Source organism: Sceloporus occidentalis, unplaced genomic scaffold (genome assembly GCF_023333645.1).
Source record: "Sceloporus occidentalis isolate IW3139 unplaced genomic scaffold, rSceOcc1.0.p SCAF_5, whole genome shotgun sequence".
NCBI lineage: Eukaryota > Metazoa > Chordata > Lepidosauria > Squamata > Phrynosomatidae > Sceloporus > Sceloporus occidentalis.
Window position 1 is genome coordinate 19,309,709 of NW_028316985.1, and position 25,140 is coordinate 19,334,848.

The window sequence follows — 25,140 nt, forward strand, 5'->3', positions numbered from 1 at the left end:
CAGAGAGCCACGCCCCCTCTTCGGCGCGAGCCTCGGCCTGCCATTGCCTGTCACCCGGCGCGCGCCGCACGCTTGGAAGCTCCTCCTCCTCCGCCGCCGCCTCACTCCACACTTACGCTATTGTCCCCCCAGTTCGGCTTACGTAGCCTTTCCCCTTTTTAGGCTCTATCCACCAGGCCTGCCTGCCAGCCAGCCAGCCAATCACTTTAAGAGCCTCCTCATTTGCCCCGCCCTCTCACTCACCTGAAAAACCAATAGGCGTTCGCTCTTAGAGACTTCGTCCCGCCTCTTTCTTCCGGCTCAAGCCCCGCCCCTTCCCACCCCGGCGCGCGAGCCGAGCCAAACCCCGCCTTCTTCTCGGCGCGTGCCTTGCCTTTGCCTGCCTGCCTGCCAGCCGCGCCTCACGTTTTAACGTTCCGCCCCTTCCCCTTCTGCCCCTCCCATCGGTTACATCATTCCAGACTTACGCCTCGCCTCGGCCCGCCCTTCTCCCTTCCCGCTCCGTCATCCATCTAGGCTCCACCCACCAGGCCTGCCAATCATTTTAGGAGCCTAACCATTGCCCCGCCCTTTTTGCTCACTTCAGACCAATCGGCGTCCGCTCTTGGAAACATCGTCCCGCCTCTTTTGTTGGGCGACTGGGCGACACGTCCCGCCGGATTCCGATTTTAGTCTCATACGCGCCGAGGCCCCGCCCACTGGCTCCTGGTCGAGGCTGCGGGGGGAGGGAATGAAACGAGTGTGCGCATGCGCGCTTGTTACCGGCAGGAAGTTTGTCCCGTTTGGCTCGCCGTAGGCATCGTTTTCAAAAGGAAGGCGAGGGAGTTCTGCTTGCTCTTCGCTCCTTCTGAGGTAACCGAGGACGGAACTCGCAAAGGCCGCATCCACACTGGAAAAATAACCCGGTTTGGCCCCGCTTTTAACTCTTTTCTGGCTCAAGGCTATGGAACTACTGTAGTTTTGTGAGAGATTTAGCCTTCTCTGTCAGAGATCTCTGGTGGCCCAATAAACTGCAGTTCCCAGGATTCCCTGGCACTGAGCCAGGGCAGTTAAAGCGCTCTCAAACTGGATCATTTCTGCAGTGTGTTCTGCCCCTTTAACTGCCATGGCTCAGTGCTATGGAATTCTGGGAGTTGTAGCTCTGGTGCTACAACAGACTGCAGTTCCCAGAATTCCATAGCGCTTTGGTCTCAGCCTCTGGTCTGAATTCTTGACTAGAGTAGACCTATTTAAAGATGACATTTACCTCTGTGTTGATTGAACAGATGGGGCTAAATAGCAGTGTCTTCAGGGCCTTATCTGTCAATGGAGAGGAAGCACAGACAGCAGGCAGTCTCCATGGCTGCCTGTTTGCCTTATTCTCCTCCTTTACTTGCACACTTTCTTTATGTTCTGATGGTTTGTTCTGTATATTCGTTTAGGAAATGGATGCGTTTGAAAAATGAACTTTCAGTATATGCTCAACAATAACTCAAGAAATTTATTCCCCAAAGTTGCCCCTAACATTTTGGGGTAGACTTATATAAGGGTCAGTCCATCAGGAGGGCTTGGAAGGGCGCTAAGGCAAGCAGGTCTGATGCCCCAGTCTCCACTGAAGTCCGTTTTGCAAGCCTTTGCTTCCGAAGGGAAAACCTCTCCATGGAGATCCACTTGCTTCTCTCTTGCTCCGCTTTGCAAGCACTGGCTTCCTATGGAAACAATTCTCCATTTAAATCTACTTGTTCCTTTCTCAATCCGATGTCTTGACCTTTCTCCAGCGCCTGGGAATCAGTTGGGAAAGGTCCAGAGAAGGAGAAGGAGGGACAGAAGTGGTATTTCCCCCTTTCCATCCTTTCTTATAGACTGTCCTAAACTATGGGGAAAGTGCAAGAGAAGAGCATCAACGAAACTATAACTTCACTTAAGGTTTTTTAACAAGGCCTTCGTTTAAAATAATGCCGTGGTCCTCTTATTAGTAATGTAACTAACGACAACTGCTTAATCAGTACCGTATTTCCCGTTAGCCTAGTAGTTTCTGAAAGAATGTGTCAGAAAGGAAAGCAAGCGTAAGGATGCGGTAGTCCCTTCGTCATAAATATTCCACAAACAGCTTTTATTACTTCTGGGAAACAGCCCAATAATTGTTCAAGAAGCTTCAGAATTTGTGTGCGTATAAAATCATCAGCTGAAGCTGTATTTGCCAAATCTTTCCACTTTCTTATTTTGGCACTTGTTTCAGAGATTGGTTTATAACTCTTAATTTACAAACACACTCTATAAGGAGTATCACTGAGAGAGTTGGGTATCGGAGGCACTGTTCTACAGTGGTCCCAGTCCTATCTCTAGGGCAGATTCCAGATGGTGACGCTGGGAGACGATTGCTCTTCTAAAAGAGAGCTAAAATTTGGTGTCCTCCAGGGTGCAATATTGTTTCCTATGCTGTTTAACATTTACATGAAGCCGCTGGAAGAAATCATCCGGAGACATGGGGCAGGATGTTATCAGTACGCTGATGACATCCAAATATATTTCTCTATGTCTTGGACTGATGCAGTGGCTAAGGATGGCATCTCCCCTCTGAATGCCTGTTTTGGGGCAGTAATGGACTGGATGAAGGAAAACCGACTCAAGCTGAATGCAGGTAAGATGGAGGTACTCGTTATAGGAAACCCAAGCCCAGATATGGAGTTATGTCAGCCAGTTCTGGATGGGGTCACACTTCCCCTGAAAGCCTCTATCTGCAGCTTGGGCGTTCTCCTCGACTCATCTCTTCACCTGACAGCTCAGGTGGATGCGACAGTCAGGAGCACTTGTTATCAGCTTCAGCTGATATGCCAGCTGCGCCCCTTCCTGGAACCGGGAGACCTGGAAACAGGAGTCCATGCGCTGGTCACTTCTCAGTTGGACTTCTGTAATGCGCTCTACATGGGGCTACTCTCATGCCAAGTTCGGAAACTTCAGTTTGTACAAAATATGGCAGCCAGGTTAATTACAGGTACTTCTCGTAACGATCACATAACAACGGTTTTGAAATCCCTGCACTGGCTGCCAATAAGTTTCCAGGCAATGTGCAAGGTGTTGGTGATTACCTTTAAAGCCCTGCATGGCTTGGGTCCAAAATACTTAAGGGAACGCCTTCTTCCATACTGTCTGTCCCACACTCTAAGGCCCTCGGGGAAGAATCTACTTCAGCCAAAAACATCTAGACTACCGGTAACCTGAGTTACCCAGAGGGCCTTCTCCACTACTGCTCCAAAGCTATGGAACAACCTGCCAAAGGATATCCGTCACATTTGTACTCTTACAGCCTTTAAGAAGGCTCTTAAGACGGATCTTTTCCGGCAGGCCTTCCCTACCTAGTTCCTCTCCCCGCCACCAATTCTTCTCTTAAATTTAATAGAAGAATTAAATTAATTAAAATAATATTCTTGCCTTAAGAAGAAGAACCCTCCCTCCGTACCTACTGTCATCATCAGACCTGGGAGTGAAAAAGATAGGCCCAGTTCCATCAGGTCTAGCTGTGAATTCTGTGACTTACGTCGCTCTCTTTTATCTTATTTTATTGTATTTTATTATATTTTCTGTATTTTTATTGCTATAACCCGCCCGGATTCCTTGTGATTGGGTGGGCTATAAATAAATTATTATTATTATTATTATTATTATTATTAAGAAAAAAGAATTAATGTAACAAAAAAATTCAGGTTTAATAAACTCTATGGAAATGTTCCAAAGCCCACCAATTAAATTTTCAACTCTAGGCCATCATGCTCACCTGCCTAAGACCATGCAAAGCACGCTACTTTTGCAACCCATTAAGGAATTATATTAATAAATATTAATACAGTTAGCTCAATAAAAAACATGGATCCCGTGTGCAACTGCTGTGTAATATACAAATTCCTTTCTAGAATTATTAGGAAGGGAATTCAGAATTACAGTAAACTGCCAATATTTTTCTTTGTTATTTAAACAAAATGGCAGTATTCCAGTTTGTGCTCTGTTTTCCTTTGTGCTTAATCTAAAATATAATAAAAATGTAGATAAAATTTATAAATCAACTGCTATTTGAACCTTTGTCTTCTATTTTTTCCCTGTAGGTTCTGTTGACAAGTATTCCCTTCCCTTTTAAATAGTATAGTCCTTTCCATTAATGCTTTTGCTAGCACATGAAGGCAGCTTCCAGTAACTACTTTCCCTTTTTTTCAGGGAAGCAATAATCTTGGTCAGCTACATGAAAATGAGCAGCTGTTGTGTGACAATGTTCTAAAAATACATTGATTACATCAGTAAATGAATGTTTCTTTACTTTCTCTGAGATTTTAGCAAGTATCTGAATACCACTTCATTTGGGTTACACTCCTCAAGCAATTTTTTAAAAAGCCAGTTATTGAATGATACATATTCTATGTGGAGGGGAAAAGAGAGAAGGTTAGTTGGGTAGTAATTATTTTTGAGAAACCTTTGCTGTCTCTTACTAATCACAATATTCCTTTCTGAATGTGCATAGACTGACTGTTCTAGAACTTTTCCTGGTATTGATGTCAAGCTGACCAGTTGGTAGTTGTTTGGGTCCTCTTTTTTGCCCTTTTTGAAGATGGAGATAACATTTGCCCTCCTATCTGCTGGGATTTCTCCTGTCCTCCAAGAATTATCAAAGTTTATAGGAGCAGCCCTGAGATAACATCTGCAAGTTACTTTTGTACTCTCGGATGCAGTTTATCTGGTCCTGGATACTTAAATTTGTTTAGAGGAGCTAGATATTTGACTACTTCTTTACTTATTCTGGGCTGTAGTTCTAGGCTGGGTTTATTCTATTTTTACCAGTTAGAGAACTGTTTTTCTTTTGGAAGCAAACTAAGGCAAAGAAGGTATTAAATAATTCAGTGCTCTCTCTGTCCTCTGTTAGCGTTTAACCATCTTCTCTATGCAGTCACCCTACCATTTCCATATTCCTCCTCTTGCTCCAAACATAGCTTTAAAAACCTCCCTTTAAAAAAATATTTTTAAGCTACTAGCTCATTTTGAGCATTAGCTTTTCTGACTTTTTCCTTGCAGGCATTTGCCCCTTTTTTATCCTTTTATTCCTCCTCTTTTTCTAGGAATGTCCAGACGTGAAATGACAAGAGACAGAATCAGCAACAACAGTACTACCTCCAATATGTGCTTTGGACAGGTCTGTATCGTCTCCTTCGGAATAGTGTGAGATTTGTGTGTGTGGGAGTGATGTCTTTTGTTCCTTTTGTCCTGTGAAATTTATTCGGACTAATAGCCCAGTTTAAATGTAATGGGAGTCATAATCTTCCATAATTTGAAATTAGCCTCACACATTACCATTTCCCCTTGTTTTATACAGTTGTAAAGAGATTGTATGACTCCACTTTTAAACAAACCACAGTTCACTTATTGAATGTTTTACACAGTTGTAAAAGTGTATAACTCCACTTTTAAACAAACCAAAGTTCACTTTTTGAATGTTTACTTAATCTAAGTTTGGTGGGAGCAAGCCTGGATTGGATCCAGTTAGATGCAAAACAGTCCTTATGGAAGGCTCCCACTGTGTTTTGAGTGTATCGAATTCTCTTAACCTAAACTCAGAAACTAGCAGGATTTATAAAGTCTCCTTTACAAAGAGTGATTTCGGACTTTTGTTACTCATCTATTGGTTCTTCCCTCCACTATAATAGAAGATTTCTAAAATGTATAGTCAGACCTCTGTATCCGCAAGGGATCCGTTCCGGATCCTTGCCCCACCCAGCGGTTAAAAAACACCTGCAGGACCTCAGGCCCTGTTCTCCCTAATGGCGGCATGACATATGCGCATCTGCTAGTGCAACCGCGTACACAGGTGGCCATTGAAGACAACATGTCTTGCCATTGGCAGATGCTCAAATCCACAGATGGCAAGTCTGCAGATATGGAGATCCAACTGTGCTTGATTTGTTCATTTAGCAGCTATTTGGGAACTGGTGGTAGGATAATATAGTTGACTTTTTCTTTTGATTTGCTGTAATTATACTTGAGAGAATGCAGATGTTCGACAGTGGAACAGTGGCTGTTTGACAGTGGAACAAACTCCCTTGGAGTGTAGTGGAGTCTCCTTGGAGGTCTTTAAACAGAGGCTGGATGACCATCTGTTGGGAATGCTTTGATTTGGATTTCCTGCATGGCAGGGGGTTGGACTGGATGGCCCTTGCGGTCTCTTCCAACTCTGTGATTCTATGATTCTATGAAATTCATGCCACACACCATTTTTTTGGCAGGAAAGCAATGAATATAATTTTAATAATTATCACATTAAGGGAGCTACCTTGTGAAACACAATACAGTAATTCCTTATTGATTTGTTGTTATGTGCCTTGAAGTCACCTCTTGACATAGAAATTCTGTTGTAGGGTTTTCTTTAGTCAGAGGATGTTTGGGAAGATAATAGAGGAGTGAATTGGAGGAGTAAAACAAAATTTACACTTTTACTGGCTAACCAAAGTACAACGTACATCATGCAAGCTTTCGAAGCTTAAAAGGATATTAAAATGATACAGGGGGAAAGTGACAGTGTTAGTCACAGGACTCTTGGAGACCAGTGGCCTCTGCCTACACTAAGATCCCTCCAAACTAACCAAACTACAGTAGGAACAGCATCTGATACAAATTGTAGGCCTGTGACTCCAACACTATCACTTTTCTTATGTATTATTTTTAACATCTTTTGCCTGATTAAGAAATCGGTGGAGCTTTGAAAGCTTGCATGATGTACCTTTGTCTGTTTTATATAAAGGTATTGCTCTTTCATGGATTTGGGGATTTGTTATATTTTGCTGCAAACCAGCTACCCCTGTATATGTTTCCTATTCAGAGGTTTGACATTGTTTTCCTTTGAGGATAATAGAGAGTGAATTGCCCAAAGTGGGTCTCTGTGGCTGAGCTGGAATTCAAACCCTGACCTACCAAGGTCTATTTAAGTGCTGAAACTAAAACACCACACCTCTTCTCTCCTTATTGATTATATCCTTAGAAATACAACTAATGGTGCAGTATGATAAAAGTGAGTGAATTAAATAATAAGTAGAAACCAGGAAAATTTAAAAAAATGAAGTTATTTGTCTCAACTCTTTCAATGTCTTTTTTGGCTTAAGTGTCAGTATACAGCAGATGAGTACCAGGCCATTCAGGCTGCCCTGCGACAGAGACTAGGCCCAGAATACATCAGCAGCCGGCAAGCTGGAGGGGGACAGAAGGTACAAAAGTGTATATACAGAATCTTCAGTTTCTTTATGTTGACATCAGAGAACCAATTTGCCAGACATGGGTAATTCATCATATTTAGCCAAACCTTTGGAAAACATGTTGCTGTCACCTTCCTCAGACAACACATTCTCTATAGTGAGATCATAGGGACTGGTCCTCCCAGTGTGGATCCAGCCTGCCAAATACTATTTTTTGACCTCTTGAACCTTATCAAAGGCAAGATGGTGTCCATCTGCAAAAATACCAGGAGCTCTGCTAGGTTTGCTGGTTTTCCTCTTTGGAGTGGAGGGTGTACTTGGTTCATCATAATTCTGTCATCTCAAAGTGGCTTTCTCATTGCTGCCTAGGGATGTAAAGATATTTCATATATACTTGTCTATAAGTCTAAAAATTTATGCCCAAAAATTGACCCCAAAATGCTAGGTTGACTTATTTACAGGTCAGTATGGCAATGTGATAGCAGTTCTTTCAGATTTCTCCATGCAGTTTCTGTTCTGAGCCAAGCAGATAGAGTCCTTGATGATGAATAGATTGCTGTTTGTTTAACAGTCACACTTCTCTGTCTCGGGAGTGAAAGCTGAAACACTGAAGCCTCGTATTGATTGCTGCTTCCCTCTTGCCCCTCGCATTCACACACTGAAAGAGCCTCCAAGTTTTATACTTAGCCTAACCACAGGTCATGTCAAAATACATAATTTTTACCCCAAAACTTGCCCTTGACTTATACATGAGGTCAACTTATAGACAAGTATATATGGTAGATTAGTATGATATATGGCATAACTAGATCGGTGATGCACAGTTCTGATCATTTGTGATATACTTGCAAAGCCTTTTTGAAGATCTAATGTACTAGTTTTTATATATAATACTTAGTATCTCTCTCCTGCCCTGCAGATATTCCATATTCTTGCTTGAATCAGTTAATATCTGATACACAGCTTGCATTAAACTAATTTTGGTAGCTGTGGAGAGCACAATATAATTATTAGACACCAATATATTTTGTGTACTCCATTTTTTCTGCTGCTATGATTCTGACATGCTAAATATAATGTAACAAGAGTAATTTTAGATTCTGTCTCAGTGTAATGAGATGGTGATTTGACCAAGTAGATTAAAAATGAAAGAGAGAGATATTAGTAGAAAAATCAATCAAATGTAAAATACATCTAACCATAGTAACTTCTTGTTGTGTCTCTTCAAGTCATTTCCAACTTATGGTGTGAACCATAAAACAAACCTATCATGGCATTTTGGTGGCAAGATTTGTTCAGAGGGAATTTGCCTTTGCCTCCTTCTGAGGCTGAGATGATGTGACTTGCTCAAGGTCACCCAGTGGGTTTCTGTAGTACAGTGGGTATTCAAACCCTAGTCTCCAAAGTTGTAGTTCAATGCGCAGCCCATTTACCCACACTGGCTCTCAGGTAATATTATAAAGATGCAAATATATGCATCCTTTACAACAATGCATGGATTAATTTTTAAGTGGATATTATATGTTATATGTTATATATGGATTCTATTCATACATTACCTTGTAATATTGGAGTAGAATCAAAATATACTTCAGCAGAATAATATTTCCTGTCTTTCTGCTTTTCAGGTTTGTTACATTGAAGGACACAGGGTTATCAGTCTGGCCAATGAAATGTTTGGTTACAATGGCTGGGCTCATTCTGTCACTCAGCAGAATGTTGGTGAGCACTAATAACTTACTCCAGATGGTTGGGGTTAACAGGGTTATATATAATGGAATGTTGCTCATAGCTTCCATAAAGAAGATTGGTTAGCAATCTTGGCTGATAGCTTCCTCAATGGCATGTGGGAGCCAAAGGTAGAATTTGTGAGAATTGCCCTTTGCCACCACCCTGCTTCATGGAAGCTGATTCTTCAGGAAGGTTCTGAAATAGCAGCTTGAAGCAGAAGACCACTTCTCTAGCTAAGAAACGGTGTGAGTTGGCTGTGTCAGCAATGGCTAGTAGGGGAGATATGACCTTGGTGCACCACTTAATATTTGCATATCTCAAATCAAGTTAGCTCATTTATACGATCGTTCTGTCGCCCCCACAAGTGCAATGATTAAGTATCGCATCCATCTGCTAGCCTCTAATAATGACATCATGTTCTGTACTTCTTCCAAACACCTACCTTCATTGCTGGTCTCATTTTCTCTGCAGCTAAATTTTCCTGTAAAACATCCCTCTAACAATATCCACTCTGCACACTCATGTTCTGAGTCCTGTGGCAGTTCCTGCCAAGTGATCTCTTGTCCCTTTTACTGTTCTTTCTGCTATTACTCTTCAACAGCTACCTATTATCCAAATTAAGAACTTAATATTTAGACCAGGAATGGCCAACTGCCTGTGGTTTGAAGGCTGCATTGGCCTTCCTTGAGATCTTGAGGAACCATGCCTTCCCCAAATTTTTTATTAAAAAAAAAAATGTTGGCCCAAAAAGTGCCCCCCGATACCCAAAACCTCAGAGGCACTGCTACAGTTTTGCCAAAAAAGTATAATTTTAGAAAGTTGGACAACCTTGGACTGGAAAGCAGCCCTCAGAATCACTTCACTTTTGTGGGAGATCAGTGCAATAATCCAGTGGTTCCTATGATTCCTGATACCATCTTTCTCAGGGATGTACATTGACTATTTTCAGTCTATGGACCATTATTTTGTTTTCCTTTCTATAACATAAGTCCATTAACTCTGCTCCTGTAATTTGTTTGTTTACTGTATTTATACCCTGCTCTTCAGCCACAAAGGCTCTCAGAGCGGCTAATGGCAAGTTCTATGTGGGTGTCTGTGCCTTTGTGAAAGTCCAGTTTAAGGTAAATTATGTGTGTGGGGGGGCATTATCTTAGTGATACTGATATTAAATGAAATAGGTTGCCATCTTGCCTCTCCTGAGTTTTCTCTTCTGCAAGCTAAACATAGCTGTCGCTTCAGCCTTTCCCTCTTAAACCCTGCTTTCTGTCCTGGTAGCCATCTTCATTGCCTTCTTCTGAACTGATTTCAACATGTCTACATCATTCTTAAAATGCCTGAAACAGCAGAGTGCTCCAAACAAAGTCTTGGTGCAGAATAGTCTCTCAAGATCCTTTTTACATACAGCCAAGCTGGGGAATCTGAGAGTAAGCTAATCTGACTTTTTTTCTTTTCTTTCTATAACATTTTAGTTGGGATCATGTTCATTACATACATATACATAAATGTTGATGGAACCCAAGATGCTTTTCTGTAGCCATTTGTGTGATGTACACACACACACACCTACTTTGAGCTGTCAAGTATGTGAAGGGGAGATAGCAGGAAAGCAATTCAACTGCTGCAAGTTCTGAAAGGAAGAGATAGGAAGGTACATTCTGTCTGTGGGAGCACTCTCATTGTTTTCACCTGCCAAGCTGTTTCCAGTTTATCAGTATCTGAATAGCCTTGTAGTCACTAGTATAACTGATTATTTTTTTTCTGCTCTTGCACAGATTTTGTTGATCTAAACAATGGCAGGTTCTATGTGGGTGTCTGTGCCTTTGTGAAAGTCCAGCTTAAGGTAAATTGGGGGTGGTGGTGTTATCTTAGTGATACTGATACTAAATGAAATATTATTATTATTATTATTATTATTATTATTATTACACTTTATTTATATAATGCTGTAAATTTACAATGGTAATAGCACATAAATATTATACATAAATACTGAACGTATGCAGGACATATAAATATTGAAGGCATTGAGACTTGTCAGATAAAAAGATGCCCCATCATTGTTATCAGTCCTATGAGTGGTGGACAAGGATCATATTTTCTGTTTTATTTTTCACACGAAGTAAGATATTGTTCTAATAAAGGAGAAGAAAACCCTTGCTTAAAATATTTTATCTGGGGATCTGATTTTCTAGCAGTTGGAAGTATTACAAATTGTAATGTGTTTACCTTACCATTTCCATCTGAAGTTGCCTTCCATTTTCTGGAGTGAGGCTCTGACTCCAAAATTTAAAACAATATTGCACATTAGATTCATAAGAATCCCTGCAGATTCTAGAAAAACTGAAGATGCTGCAGTGCCCTACTAGGCTTACTTTTCTAGAAAATAAGAATGGAGAGTAAGACTCATTGGAAAGACTTGCAGCCAAAGGAGTACATAGTTGCTCTTACATAGTTTACTCACATTGCAGGATGGGGCATATCATGAAGATGTTGGCTATGGAGTAAGTGAAGGTTTGAAGTCTAAGGCCTTATCACTTGAAAAAGCAAGGAAAGAGGCTGTTACAGATGGACTGAAGAGGGCACTGAAGTAAGTGGTGACCTGTGCACAGCTAGTCCAAAAGAGCTATAAAAACATGGAACTTTATAAACAACATCAAACTCTCTCTTCCATCAGGTGCTTTGGAAATGCTCTTGGGAATTGCATCCTGGACAAAGATTACTTGCGGTCAGTGAATAAACTTCCCCGTCAGGTGTGTTACTTCAAGCTTCCAACAACTATATAAAATGGTTCAGCTTTCAGCCAAGAAACCTAAAATCCTGCACTAAAACTGCCAAATTCTGCAGTGAGCATAGAGTATACAAATTAGGTAACTTACATTTTTGTATCACACACCTATACATTCTCCTTTGACCGCTGATGTCAGAGCCTTGGTTGTCCACACCTGATGTAATTGTGTTTCTGATGTGTGTGTGCCCTGATTTATACTTTTCTGTTTCATAGCTCTCACCAATGCCAGTTGGAACTGAACCTCCAAATGTCAGAATTTGGCCTTCTATTTAACCGTTTTGTATGCCACCCGTTTAAAGCTTACTCAGAACCAAAAAGGAAACTATAGTGCATTTCAAATATAAAATATATTGATTTTTCTCTTGCTGTATAAGATTCAGCAGCTTATAGTTGTTCTTTAGTTCCTGCAACAAAAACCTCTTTATTTAAAGATGGGGGGAATCACTAATCTTTGGGTCAATTTTTTTCCATCAGTCACCAGCAATGAAGCCCTTCACTGAAGTCTTGCCCCCTAAAAAGGTAGAGGGCCCTTAATTGAGTTGGTCCTTAAACTGACAACTCAGTTGTTTTCCTTCTCCTTCAGTAATCATGTTGTGGCAAAGGCAAGTGAGGAACAAAGCAATTACTTGGGTATTCAGCTGGTATTTTGTGGTCCCCATGTGGAGAAGGCAAAGTATGAGCAAAGCTATTCTTGACACAATTGTTGGGAGTAAGCGTCCTTGAAATCAGTAGGACATCTGAGCAGGCATGGACAGGATTGCACTGTAAGCCTGTTAAATTCAAGGGGAATGTTTAAGATGAGTAGTAAAAATTCAGAGGAACTATAGATCCAGGATCATCTTTATTTTCTACCTAACTTTCTGTTTTCAAAACAGCTCATGTAGCCTTTTGAAACATGCAATTAAAATGACGGAAGCTTTTATTGAAATCATGTAATTCATACCATCTTCATATTTCCTCTTTTAAAAACTGGCTCATTCTCCAGTCACTCTTACAAACTGGATTCTTTTGCATCCGCCCCACCCGAGTGAATCATCATTTAAGCTTCTGCATTCTCATCATTCCAGCCTGCATCATTCCAGCCTGCATCATTCTGTTCTTCATTGACCACAGCCCATGCAGTTCGTCACTTTAATTTGTATGCCACCCAAGATGGCAAATTCTGCTCTTGCATGCTGGATAAAATACTGCACTTTCAATGAAAGGTTCACTTGAATTGATTTCTAAAGCACTCTCAACAATGTTATTATCTGCAAAGTTCTACTTTCCATACAAAAAGCTACCAACTAGGATTTTTTACATTTTTTCAGTCTTTTGTTGTCAGAAACCAAAGGATCCATAAAGTACACATGTGAAACTCCCTTAAGTTAACACAAATAATTTCATTTTCTTAATGCATAGAGCAATTTGCGATTAGACAAATTCTGCCAGGAAAGCAGTTTGTCTTTTAATGAAACTTTGTAGATGAGAAGTCTGTGAAATGCTTTATTACTTCTTGAATGTCTCTAGTTATGGAACAATTTTTTGTTTCATTCTTTTTACTAGATGCCTCCAGATTTTGACTTGAGTAAAGCTAAACGACAGGACTTTGAGCCTGCAATAGAAAAAGCAAGATACAGTAGCTGTTTGCAAAAGGCAGGTGAAGGTGAACATCAGTTGTCCACAACCACCCCTGGCAAATCTGACCAGTGGGACTCTTCACTGAACACTGCTGAACACGATCAACAGAACAGGTTAGAGATCTGGTCAGATTTCAGTTCACATTTTGCAATGGGCATGTGTTTGGAGACTTTGAAAATTAACAATATATGTTCTGCAGTTACACTTCAACTTTAATCCACCTATTATGTCTGATCTGCTTTGAACTGGGATTTAATATGTGATTTTCAAACAAGATTTTGGCAGTACTGATCTCTGTGAATTAGAATTGTGACCATCTAGAGAATAATTGCAGGAATATTTTTCCCTAATGTACATGCACTACAAGACACTTAGAATCTATGAAAGAGATTCTAGAAACAGAGAGATTAACCTAAATTCCACTTTTCCCTTATCAAGATTATTTAATTGTTCCCATTTGCTTCTGGACGTCAGTAAAATACTAAATGTGAATGAAAGATATTATAGAAATTGATAATAGCAAAGCTCTTTTATATAGATTGCTCCGACTACTAGATTATGCATTTCCTAACAATATGTACTTCTGTTACCAAGACTGTGTGTTCTGTTGCAAAAAATGGAACTTTCACTCCATGAATTCTTCTCTCACTTGTTTGCTAGAAAATGCCACACAACACTGGAGTCCTTTGCTCTTCATCTAGTAGGAGGCAGGTGACTTCTCAGAACAAAAAATTCATTTGGACACCAGCAACTACTACTGCCCTTGAGCCTGAGAGTAAACAAGGCATATATGGGCATCCAACTTGTACTTTGAGTGAAAATCACCATTAGAATCCCATTGGACCACTGTGGTAAACTTCACAGGGTTTATCAAGGATGCTGAACCTATTTTTTGAATAGCTCTTTGAATAGCTCTATAGAAGTTGGGCATAACATCCAGAACAGATTCACTGTATTCCTGATATGGATGTCACTGGAGCATGTGACAATACTGGTAACATCTCTTGGCTTGTGTTTTTTTCATAGCGGGGCCTCACTGGCCTTGGAGTGTGATGCAACGTACCACCGGAAACTACGACAGAAGCAACTTCAACAGCAGTTCAGGCAACAAATGCTGAAAAAACAGCAAATCCAATCAGATACCTCAGCTTGCAAAGCTACAAATCAAGGTAAAATGTTAATAAGAATTTGTATCTGGTGTAATATACTAAGCTCTGAATGGGCAGACTACTCCTTCCTCCTGTGTAAACTGGCCTCATCTGCACTGCAGAAATAATGCAGTTTGACACTGCTTTAACTGTCATGGCTGAATGTGATGGAATTCTGGGATTTGTAGTTTTGTGAGATGTTTCATCTTTAATAATAAATAATAAAAGTTTTATTTTTATACCGCCCTTCTTGTAATCAGGGCGGTGTACAGCATAATAAACAAATACACAATACATGTCAGGGATGATGGGAGTTGTAGCTCTTCACCTCTGGCTCGAACTCACCACCTTGTTGCGCACCGACGCTGACCAGTTTTGGCCAGTGGATAAAGCTTTGCTCAAAAGCAGCAGAGTTACAGAGAATAGGCTGAAGACCCTGACAAACTCTCCAAGCCTTCTCACTCTTGCTTCCACAGAAGTCTTCCCACTTCTTCAGGATCCAGCTGGTTCTTGTATCTTCACTCAAGACACCAGACAACTCAGTAGTCTTATATAAAAGATCTACTTTATTCTACTATATACAGCTCCAAACTATCCAACACAACAATACTCCTCACTACTCCAATACTACCCAACTACTACCCACAAAACACACTGGGATTCATAGTCATTATTATAGTCCTTGGATCATACCACCCACTCTTGTCAGTATCCACCCAGTGGGCGTGTACATCCATTCTCATTGGTTCCCTTGTTTCTATCCAGAATTGATGATTTCATCATCTCAGCCCTGACCACTTAACAATTCTCAGGTGTGTTCAATTATCCACTTTACATTTTCTGTCCTTGGCATTCAGGACTTGTTAATTGTATTATCTTTTACACCTGTGTGGTTGCTACTTGCTTCTGCTGAGTCACCCTGACTCTCACATACATGCTTTATTTCAATCACTGTATGTCCCATGTTGCTTTTTCCTTAACAATACAATACAATATGCAATAAGAAAAAATACATTAAAATTTACATTAAAAATACATTCTGGCCAGCTCGCCATTGCCGTCAGAGGGGGGAGACTAACTGGAGCTTATATCGGGGAATGCTAACTTGAACAGGAAGGTTTTTAGTTCCTTCCTGAACTGTGCCAGGGAGGTGGCCGAGCGGAGCTCTATGGGCAGCGTATTCCAGAGGGTCGGGGCCGAGATGGTAAACGTCCTCCTCGCTGTAGAGGCTAATCTTGCCCCTGGGACCCTCAGTAGCTGCTGCCCAGATGTTCTGAGTGTGCGGGGCGGATTGTATGGGGAGAGGCGGTCCTCAAGGTATCCTGGGCCCAAGCCATGTAGGGCTTTATAGGTTATAACCAACACCTTGTATTGCACCTGGAAGCGAATAGGCAGCCAATGCAGATCTTTAAGTACAGGTGTTATATGACTGGCCCTGGGTATGCCAGTGACCAGTCTGGCTGCCATATTCTGTACCAGTTGTAGCTTCCGGGTATGGTACAAGGGTTGCCCCATGTAGAGCACGTTGCAGAAATCCAGTCGAGAGGTTACCAGAGCATGTACCACCGTTTCAAGGTCCCTCTGGCCCAGGTAGAGACGCAGCTGGCGAATCAGCCGAAGCTGGTAGCAGGTGCTCCTGACCGTCGCATCCACCTGAGATGTAAGGTGAAGCGACAAGTCAAGGAGCACCCCCAGGCTGCGTACCGAGTCCTTTACGGGAAGCGTGATCCCGTTCAGGACAGGTGGAACCACCGCCATCCCCGGGCCAGGAGAACCTATCACGAGCACCTCCGTTTTCTCTGGATTCAGACTGAGTCGGTTTTCCCTCATCCAGCCCATTACTGACTCCAGGCACGCCACGAGAGGAGAGATGCCATCCCCAGTCACTGAATCAGTAGGAGACATAGAGAAGACTATTTGGGTGTCATCAGCGTACTGATAACCCCGCGCCCCATGTCTCCGGATGATCTCTCCCAGCGGTTTCATGTAAATGTTGAAAAGCATGGGAGACAGAATGGCTCCTTGAGGGACCCCAGATGTGAGGGCCCTCTTATCGGAGCACACGTCTCCCAGCTGCACCATCTGGAACCTCCCAGAGAGGTAGGACCGGAACCACTGGAGCGCAGTGCCCCCGATTCCCACCTCTGCCAGGCGCTCCAGAAGGATACCATGGTCTATGGTATCGAAAGCCGCTGAGATGTCCAAGAGCACCAACAGGGACACGCTTCCCCTGTCGATGCCCAGACGGAGATCATCGACCAAGGCGACCATGGCCGTCTCAACCCCGTAGCCTGCCCGAAAGCCAGTTTGAAATGGGTCCAGATAATCCTTTCATCCAAGATCGATTGAAGCTGGATTGCAACCGCCTTCTCGATCACCTTCCCCAAAAATGGCAATAGCGAGACTGGCCGATAATTGTTATGCATCAGGGGGTCAAGGGAGGGCTTTTTTAGCAGCGGTTTTACAGTGGCCAATTTCAAGCTGGATGGAAATTGCCCATCCCTCAGAGATGTATTTATGATCCGGTGTAACATTGAAGTTACCACCAGTCCCCCCTGAGCCGCTAGCCATGAGGGACAGGGATCGAGGGAGCAGGTTGTCTTCCGAACGCTTCCAAGGATCTTGTCCACATCATCGGTACTAACTGACTCAAACTGATCCAGTTTAATGGAGTCCACGGAGGCTCTGGATACCTCTACCCTAGGTTCTGTCCTAATGCCGGCGTTAAGACCTTCGCTTATCCGAGAGATTTTATCCGCGAAGAAGTTGTTAAATTGGTCACAGCAGGCCTTAGAAGGTTCAAGGATCTGGTTCAGGGCAGGGGGGAGCTGAGTTAGCTCCCTAACCCCTGAACAACTCTGCTGGACGCGACTCAGTGGACGCGACACGAGCACCATAGAACGAGTTCTTAGCTGCTCGTATCGCCTCTCCATAGTCCTCCAAAAGGCGGTCTAGGAGAGCCTTGTCGGCTAAGCGTAGGTGTTTCCGCCAGTGGTGCTCTAGCCGTTGCAGAACTCGCTTCCTCGCCCGGAGATCTTCCGTATACCAGGGCTTACGTTTGGAAGCAGGCCTGAGAGGGCGCTTGGGAGCGATGCTGTGTATAGCCCTAGAGAGACCGGTATTCCAAATACCAGTCAGGGCATCAACAGAATCACCGTCATTTCCAACCATGTGCCCCTCTAAGGCTTCCTGGAACCTCTCGGGTTCCATCAGCCTTCGAGGGTGGACCATCCTAATAGGTCCACCACCCCCGGGGGGGATCTGGGTAGAGCCTTGATTTTTGCTTCCACGAGGAAATGATTCGTCCATGACAGGGGGGGAATATTAGTTATTTCCGTCCATGGATTTTCCGCATCCGTACAAAAAACCAAATCCAGTGTATTACCCGCAAAATGCGTTGGACCCGTAATCAGCTGGGACAGGCCCATGCCCGCCATGGTATCCATGAATTCCCAAGCCGCACCGGGTGGAACATAGTTGGCCACGAACGGGATGTTGAAGTCGCCCAGGACTAACAGCCTGGGCATCTCCAACATCAGCTCCGCAACCAGCTGTGTCAGCTCGTTAAGGGAGTCCGTTAGCGCACGGGGTGGCCGGTACACCAACAGAATCCCCAGACTGTCCCTAGCCTTCAGGGTCAGGTAAATACACTCGATAAGGGAAGTTTGACGGATGTGGTTCCTGGTGAGAGACAAGGTGTTCTTATGTACCAAGGCAACACCCCCCCCCCCCCCCCCCCGCCCACCTAACCTGGACTTTGTCAGCACGCTGATGTTACAACAAACTACAAATCCCAGGATTTATCATTCAGCCATGGTAGTTAAAGCGGTATCAAACTGTGTTATTTCTGCAGTGCAGATACAACCCATATCACTGTAAGGGGAACAGCTGAAAGCAGGACATTAAATTAGTGCTCTCTTTAGATGTAGATGTTTTTAGTCAAAAGGAAGGCTTAACACAAACTTTAATCTATTCTTAACTGTTCGCCTCAAAAATGTAGCACATTATATATGTCTTTTCCATCTGTGGAGGGGATGGGGGGAACTATGCTGGGGGATTATGTAATACTGTGTGGGATTGTCTGTTATGGTTTGTATGGTCACTATAACACCGTATTTGATGTTTTTAAATTAATAAAAATATATTTTAAAAATGTAGCACACTACAAATGAAAAATTCAAAATGGAAGCAAGAGAGGTGGGTGAATAAATAACTATGGGATAGTTTAGGACTGTATATTTCAGTTTAATTAATCAGTAAGTAATCAGGCTAAGGAATAGCATTTTAGTCAAGAGAGGTCAATTTTAATTAGGGAAAGCAAATTTAAATAAAGTGGGTTAGATTATTATGGTCTGGAGTTTTTCATTAAGTGATCTTTGTTCTCATATGTTACTGTAAGAGACATAGTTAATGGCATGGCTTCTCAGAAAACTTTTAATTGAACATAATATGATGCCTTAAATATGTGGCTTAGGCCCGAAACAGACGGTCCGTTTGTGATGCATTTGTCACGTGTTAGGGTTGCCTCGGGGCGGTGCAGCCACACACCCCTCAACCCTAGCACGTGAAGAGGGCGTCATCATGGCGGCCTCTCGTCCTCACAGGGGCTGCCATGATGATGTCACGCACTTGCCGTTTTCAAATGGAGCTCCGTGTGTGTGATGTCTTTGCACTGTCCCAGACTGCTTATGGCGGCCTGGGCACGGCATGAGAAGGAGCTCCAAAACGGAGCTCCTTCTGGGTGCGCACCTCTGGTGACCAAACAGCTGCGGGAACGATGCCAGGGAGAAAGGGGCCAAGTGGCCCCTTTTTCCCATGGCTCTGGCTCCCAGGGTGTCCAAGGGCATGAAGCCCCAAGGACACCCCTTTTCCAGGCCACAGGGAAGCAGCATTTTGCCGCTTCTCTGTGGCCTGGAAAAGCACTGGATTGGGGCCTCTGGGCTGCTGATATGACTGCCCTGGCCCCAATCCTCCAGAGAAAGGGGCAGGTGCAGGCCACCCCAAAGGGGTGGTCTGTACCTCGCTCTAGGTTCACCAAACAAAACTATTGTTATGCTTTAAATATATCAAAACCTTTCTCAGTAATCAAGTCTTTTATCAAAAATGTTTTCTAGAAGACATCAGGGTAGTACCCTTAGTGTTCCTTAAATGTTTCAGAATATTCTAAAACAGAGCTTTACTTGGAAATGATTTTTATTGAATTGTAAGTATTTAAAGTTAGAAGTGGTATCCCATGCTTCCTTCTCCTTGAATGCTTGGAAGATCCAAAGTTTCATTAGCATTGCTAATCCCTCCCCTGATGCAAATTGCAGCTATTTCACTACAGCTTAGGTTGATAGCTGCTGTAATCAAATTGTCCTCTGGTGGCCAATGCTCTGGTGAGAAGCCTTTCCATTTTAGCAAGGCTGATCCTTGGATAGCAGGCACACAGTCTTCCACTGGGGCCATACTGAATTTTTACCAGCTTTAGAACTTACCAGAACCATGATAACTGTCATCCTTCAGCCTGTGAGGGAGTGAACAAGCAGAGCCAGTTCCATCAGGGCTAGCCTGAAGAAGAAGAGCCCTCCCTCCAGTCCATCAGCCTTGGTCCAGGCCTCAGAGGGAGAGAATAACCACTGGACCTCATCCCTTTTCCCACCACCATTCCCTTCTCCTTTTGTGTCGTGTCTTTTAGATTGTAAGCCTGAGGGCAGGGAACTGTCTAATTAAAAATAATAATTGTAAGCCGCTCTGATAGCCATTAGGGCTGAAGGGTGGGGTATAAATACCATAGATAGATAGATAGATAGATAGATAGATAGATAGATAGATAGATAGATAATCTTCAAGGACCCAAGATCACCTCGACACTAAGGTAACATTGAAGGATACTTCTTACCTTGTCTCAGTTGCCTTTGTGATCAAGACAAGGTCACTGAGAATCCGGCACACATCAGCACAGAAATACACATAAAAGCTTCACAAAACATAAAACAAGGCCAAAAACAAAAACAAAAACCAGTGATGACTGAGCATGCTAAGATGACATGGAGGGAGAGACAGTTTAAATAGAAAAACCAAACACAGACCTATGCAGACTGCTTTACAAATATTGGATGACTGACAGTGATGCTTAATAGGAGTACCTCTTCTTGAAGAAAAGCTATACTGCCAATAATTGCATGTGCATTTCTGTTTTCCACATATATATGCATGCTTCTTAAGAAAAGGTGTCTGTTGAAAACATCAGATTTGAAGCTGCCCAGCTAGATTGGCAGTGTATCCATTCATTACATTGCAGATTATTTTGATGAAGCACTAACATGGATTTCTTCTGTGAAAAAAGTGCCAAGTAATCTATTGCATATCAATTTATTGACTGAGCGAGCAAATTAGTTAATTAATAAAGAAAAATATTAATCACTAGCCATGAGACCCAATAAACAATAACATCCAGAGGTACTTATTTGTATGTATGGAGATAAAGAGAATGACAGGTGAAGAAATCTGGATCCAGAGCATTATTTACCTTTTCCAGACTAAGTTAGAAAGGTCAACTATTGGTTACTTTTTGTTGTTGTTGTAACCGTGTTTCTCATCTTGAGCCAATTTCACATTGGTTGGTATGGCATTAGAAGGTAAGCAGATGAGTTGATTATATAGCGTCTTCTTTTCCTGTGAGGTGAATAGGTTCTAATGATGTCACTTGTCCAGTTTCAAAAAAAGCCAAAATTACCACCATTCTGTCTTGTTTCTCCTACAAATTTGCCTGTGTCAGTAGTATAAACTCAGGTAAAGTTCCAGTCTGTCTCAGCAGTGGTAACTTTTTATTTGTGTGCAGAAGAATGCAATCTCCCTGCCATGAAACACACTTCAGCACAACTGGAGCCTAGTGTGACAGAAGAGTTCCTTGCAGGTGAGTGAAAAAATTGTGTGCAGGCTGTGTTACCTTTCTGTGTGAAGCAACAGCTAGTGGGCACATGTAGGCCAACATGCAGTATGCATCTTTTCCCAGGTTACCTTGCTACACATCTGTTTTTCTGCTGAATGAGAATTCCAAAAAGTATCCCAGCTGAGGGGGGAAGTTCAAGGAGAGGGAGAGTATAGAGAAAGAAACAGTGGTTCCATGAGTATTACACCTCCTAAGCTCCACTTATTGTGAAAAATCTCAGGTTTCAGCACTCGTGTTTCCTATAACAATGTCTAACCTCACCCTGGTTGTACCTGGTTCTGTAATAGTCTAGTCCCAATAGCAGTCAGGTGTGGATCTGAGTGCTCAATAGGTGGGCCATCGCTATTAATGTTTAACTTATTCCAGATGACCCTGAGCTCTGGGATTTGCCTTTGGAGGCTACTGATCTCAGCATTACCAGTCATAATACAGGAAATGTACCAACCCATTACTCGGGCACACCGCTTGGACAGTATCATATGATGACTCGCAGTAGGACTCCACAAAGAACAAACCATCAGAAACCTTGTGCAAAACTTGCACCGTCGCATGGTCCCACGAGCCCCAGGCTTCACTTACCAGGTATGTTGCATAAGATGTAGAGAAGCAAGTGGATCTTGGCTGCAGGAACTGGGTACTTTTTGTGTGTTTGTCGGAGAGCAACACATATATTTTCCATTTTTTTACTATAAAACAGAAATAATGTAGAGCACGTTGTGCTTTAAAGCTTTTATGTTACTGCTCTTATACAGACAGTCCTCTAAGCCACTGGTTCTCAGACTTTAGTGTTTCAGTGGTTTTGGACATCAACTCCCAGAAGTCCTAGCCAGCTTGGCCAGTGCTAGGGATTATGGGATAAGAAACCCAAAGCCTCTGGAGGACCAGTTTGAGAATCAGTGCTCTAAGCTGTACACTAAGTTGAGTGTAGACGTGGACAGCCTCAAATCTTTCTGCTTCTTTTGACTTGCATTTGATCATTTCCAAAATTCAACATACATCCAATGAAGTGCTTTTCAGTGCTGTCAAAGCTGAACTCCCAAGATAAATGATTTGCTGATCTTGCTTCACTTTGTTGAAGGCTGAAGATGAAAGTAGGCAAACACTCTTAATTTATGAGAGCTTTATAAATAAAATTTATTTCCTAAACAATTTATCTTTCTAGCTGAGTGCAGTCCATACAGGAAAAGCCAAGGAATGAAGAAGAGAAGACTGGAGTGCACATAGCACAAAAATCTTGGTGTGGAGAATGGCCTCCACACTTCACTATGTCCAGAATGTTACATACAACTTTTGCAATAGTTGACTGAAAGGTTAAAGTATCACTTCAGCTCTGGCTTCGGAAGCGTCAAAGATCACATGCCTAATAATTCATTTCATGAAGAGATGCGACTCTGTATCCAGATCCAAATATGTACAGACTTCCTTTATTTTAAATTTTTAACTTATATATAATTAAATATGCAAAGTGCTCAGTTGGAGATATGTGAATAACAACATTTAAACAGTAACCTTTTAACAATACTTGTGAAATAAAACATTTAAAGTTCTGCTACCCAGCTATATCAGTGGTCTATTTACTGCAGACTGCCCTGCATTAACAGGATTTTGTTCATGAATCTCTGTATGTGTATAATAAATCTTAAAAGGAGGGCCCTAGAACTGAAAAGACCTCATGCATAAAAACAGAAGACATAGTGTTTGAATAGTATGTGCTTACTCTGTTCTCTTTTGAATGAACACAAATTGTGGAGGCTTGTAATCTAGATATTGAAGTTTCCTAAAACAAATGCTTTAAACCAATACAGTGGGACCTTGGTATTTGTGGGGGATGCATTCTGGACCAGCCCCCCCCCTTACCAGAACTCACGGATGCTCAAGTTCCGCTGCACCTAATGGTGCCACAGCCATGTGCACATGCTGTCATTGGGGACAACACAGACTTGCCATCCACTGTATTGAGTATTTTCTAATATCTTAATGAGAAGTCTTGGCAGTAACTGTATTTGGCTACTTAAATTTTTAAAGGTGCTATCAGATGTGAGTCAGTGCTGCTGCTTATATAAGGAGCAGTAAAGATCAAACAAATCTTTTCTTTGTACCACCTTTCTAGGAGACTCTGACAGACTGGTGTTTTGAACATAAGCAGTCATATTTTCTAACCCAATTGCCCAATAGCACTGCTCACAAAACTAACCCATTTTATAGTCATTTAATCAAGTAATCTTTCCCTAAAGAATGTTAGGAATTACAGTTTGGTAAAGGCACCTCCCTACTAAATCTTTTGGGTAGATTTCCTAAAATATCTTCCTGAAAGTATTGCTGTTCCCAGGTTTTCCTATAAAAAGGGTAAATGCTTGTTGTGGCAGTTTATCTCTGAATCAGGGACAGAAGCAGTGTGAAAGATAAGTCTCAATCACTTAAGAAACTGCTTCCCATTCTCATCTCATCTCAGAGGACTGCAGCTTGATCATTCTAGAAAAGTAATGTCATCACTAATTCTATTTGTCAAATCCCATCAAATAGACTTCTATAGACTGTGCATTAAGAGGTAGCCTTCTATTAACTATTTAATAGCTACCAAGATACTTCACAGCGATATTGAAAAGAAGAATTAAAACAGACATAAAAGGTATGAGTTTGGAAAATGTAATACCCAACTGATAACAGGTCTCTTCTTAACAGCTTGTTGGGACCAAAAGCTTGTCAGGAGAAAATAATATGTAACGTACCTGGTGTCCTTCCAGTGAGGGTCTATCAGCCTGCCCTCCCTTTCTAGAGAATTTCCAGAGCCCTGGAAGTGAATCCTTTAGTAGGGATCGCCCACAATCCCCATGAAACATACTGAAAGAAGGACTTCCCCTGAAAATCTGAAAGTCCAACCATAATCAGAATGTGGGTCTTCAAGTCTGAATGAAATCATATAGGGCTGAACTCTTTCTCTTTGAAGTTCTACAGAAGCCATCAAACAATATAGGTGTATGCTTCATTCATCCACTCAGAAGAGGCAAGCTCACATATTAGTGGAGGAAAAGCTTTGTCACTGCCTCTTTCCCCAGTTCTTTCCTTGCCCTGTCCAGAAGAACAACTTTCCTTGGCACTGAGCAGAAGACAGGAAAGGCTGCAAAAACACAGACATTAGTGGATTAAATAGTATAAAAATATAAGATGCATGATTGGTTGAATACATCCACAGCCTTGCTTGTGCTCTCTTACACATTCATGGATCTTGTGACAACATCCTGGAAAGTAGTGGTGGTGAACAAATCCCACCGTTCTCCAGGCAATGCAATGGGCTGACTCCTACAGCACTTTATGAAGATTAAGTCCATCAACCAAATTATGCTACTTTAAAGTCTGAGCTTCATACTCCCTTCAAGCACAACAGTACTGCTGGTCCCATCTAAAAGAATGTTGTATGTACAATATGTCTATGTATGATTTGATAGATGAAAGACTGCTTGTTTTTGGTTTGCAGTATCTGATGGCCTAACTATATCCTGGAAATTAATTGATACAAAAGCTTTCTCCCTTATTACCAATGTAAGTTTTTAACATTGTTCTACTGGATATTTTTTGTTACCTTTGCATTTAATTAAATAAAAAAATGGTCCACACATTTTAAGTCAGTTTGTCTCACTGTTTCTCATCTGTTCTGATAACTATATAATGTACAGGCTAAGTCCACTCCAGGAACATAAAGACTTCCACAGATTT

General features: G+C 42.1%; 1 protein-coding gene across 6 annotated transcripts; it reads left to right on the forward strand.

Annotated features, from left to right (window-relative positions):
* Positions 1-735: 735 nt before the first annotated feature.
* On the forward strand, positions 736-25,031 carry LOC149311728 (DNA repair protein RAD52 homolog). 6 transcript variants are annotated; one of them, XM_089527777.1, is made up of 12 exons: positions 736-852; positions 5,082-5,155; positions 7,116-7,217; positions 8,834-8,927; positions 10,709-10,776; positions 11,405-11,523; positions 11,611-11,686; positions 13,270-13,457; positions 14,371-14,513; positions 21,316-21,390; positions 21,793-22,008; positions 22,589-25,031. In XM_089527777.1, exons 2-12 carry the CDS (start codon positions 5,084-5,086, stop codon positions 22,648-22,650), a joined length of 1,215 nt encoding a protein of 404 aa, XP_089383903.1. In that variant the 5' UTR covers positions 736-852; positions 5,082-5,083; the 3' UTR covers positions 22,651-25,031. The 6 variants fall into 6 exon arrangements, with proteins under 6 accessions (XP_089383903.1, XP_089383907.1, XP_089383908.1 ...); XM_089527778.1 differs by having other exon boundaries at positions 852-905; XM_089527779.1 differs by lacking the exon at positions 736-852 and adding an exon at positions 2,605-2,620.
* The last annotated feature ends 109 nt before the right edge of the window (positions 25,032-25,140 follow it).

Bases quoted from the DNA above. Each gene is read 5' to 3' on its own strand.
- LOC149311728 (XM_089527777.1), top strand. From the start codon at position 5,084: ATGTCCAGACGTGAAATGACAAGAGACAGAATCAGCAACAACAGTACT. The intron at 13,458-14,370 runs GTTAGAGATCTG...TTTTTTTCATAG, and splicing joins GAACACGATCAACAGAACAG to CGGGGCCTCACTGGCCTTGG. The intron at 14,514-21,315 runs GTAAAATGTTAA...ATTTGTGTGCAG, and splicing joins TTGCAAAGCTACAAATCAAG to AAGAATGCAATCTCCCTGCC.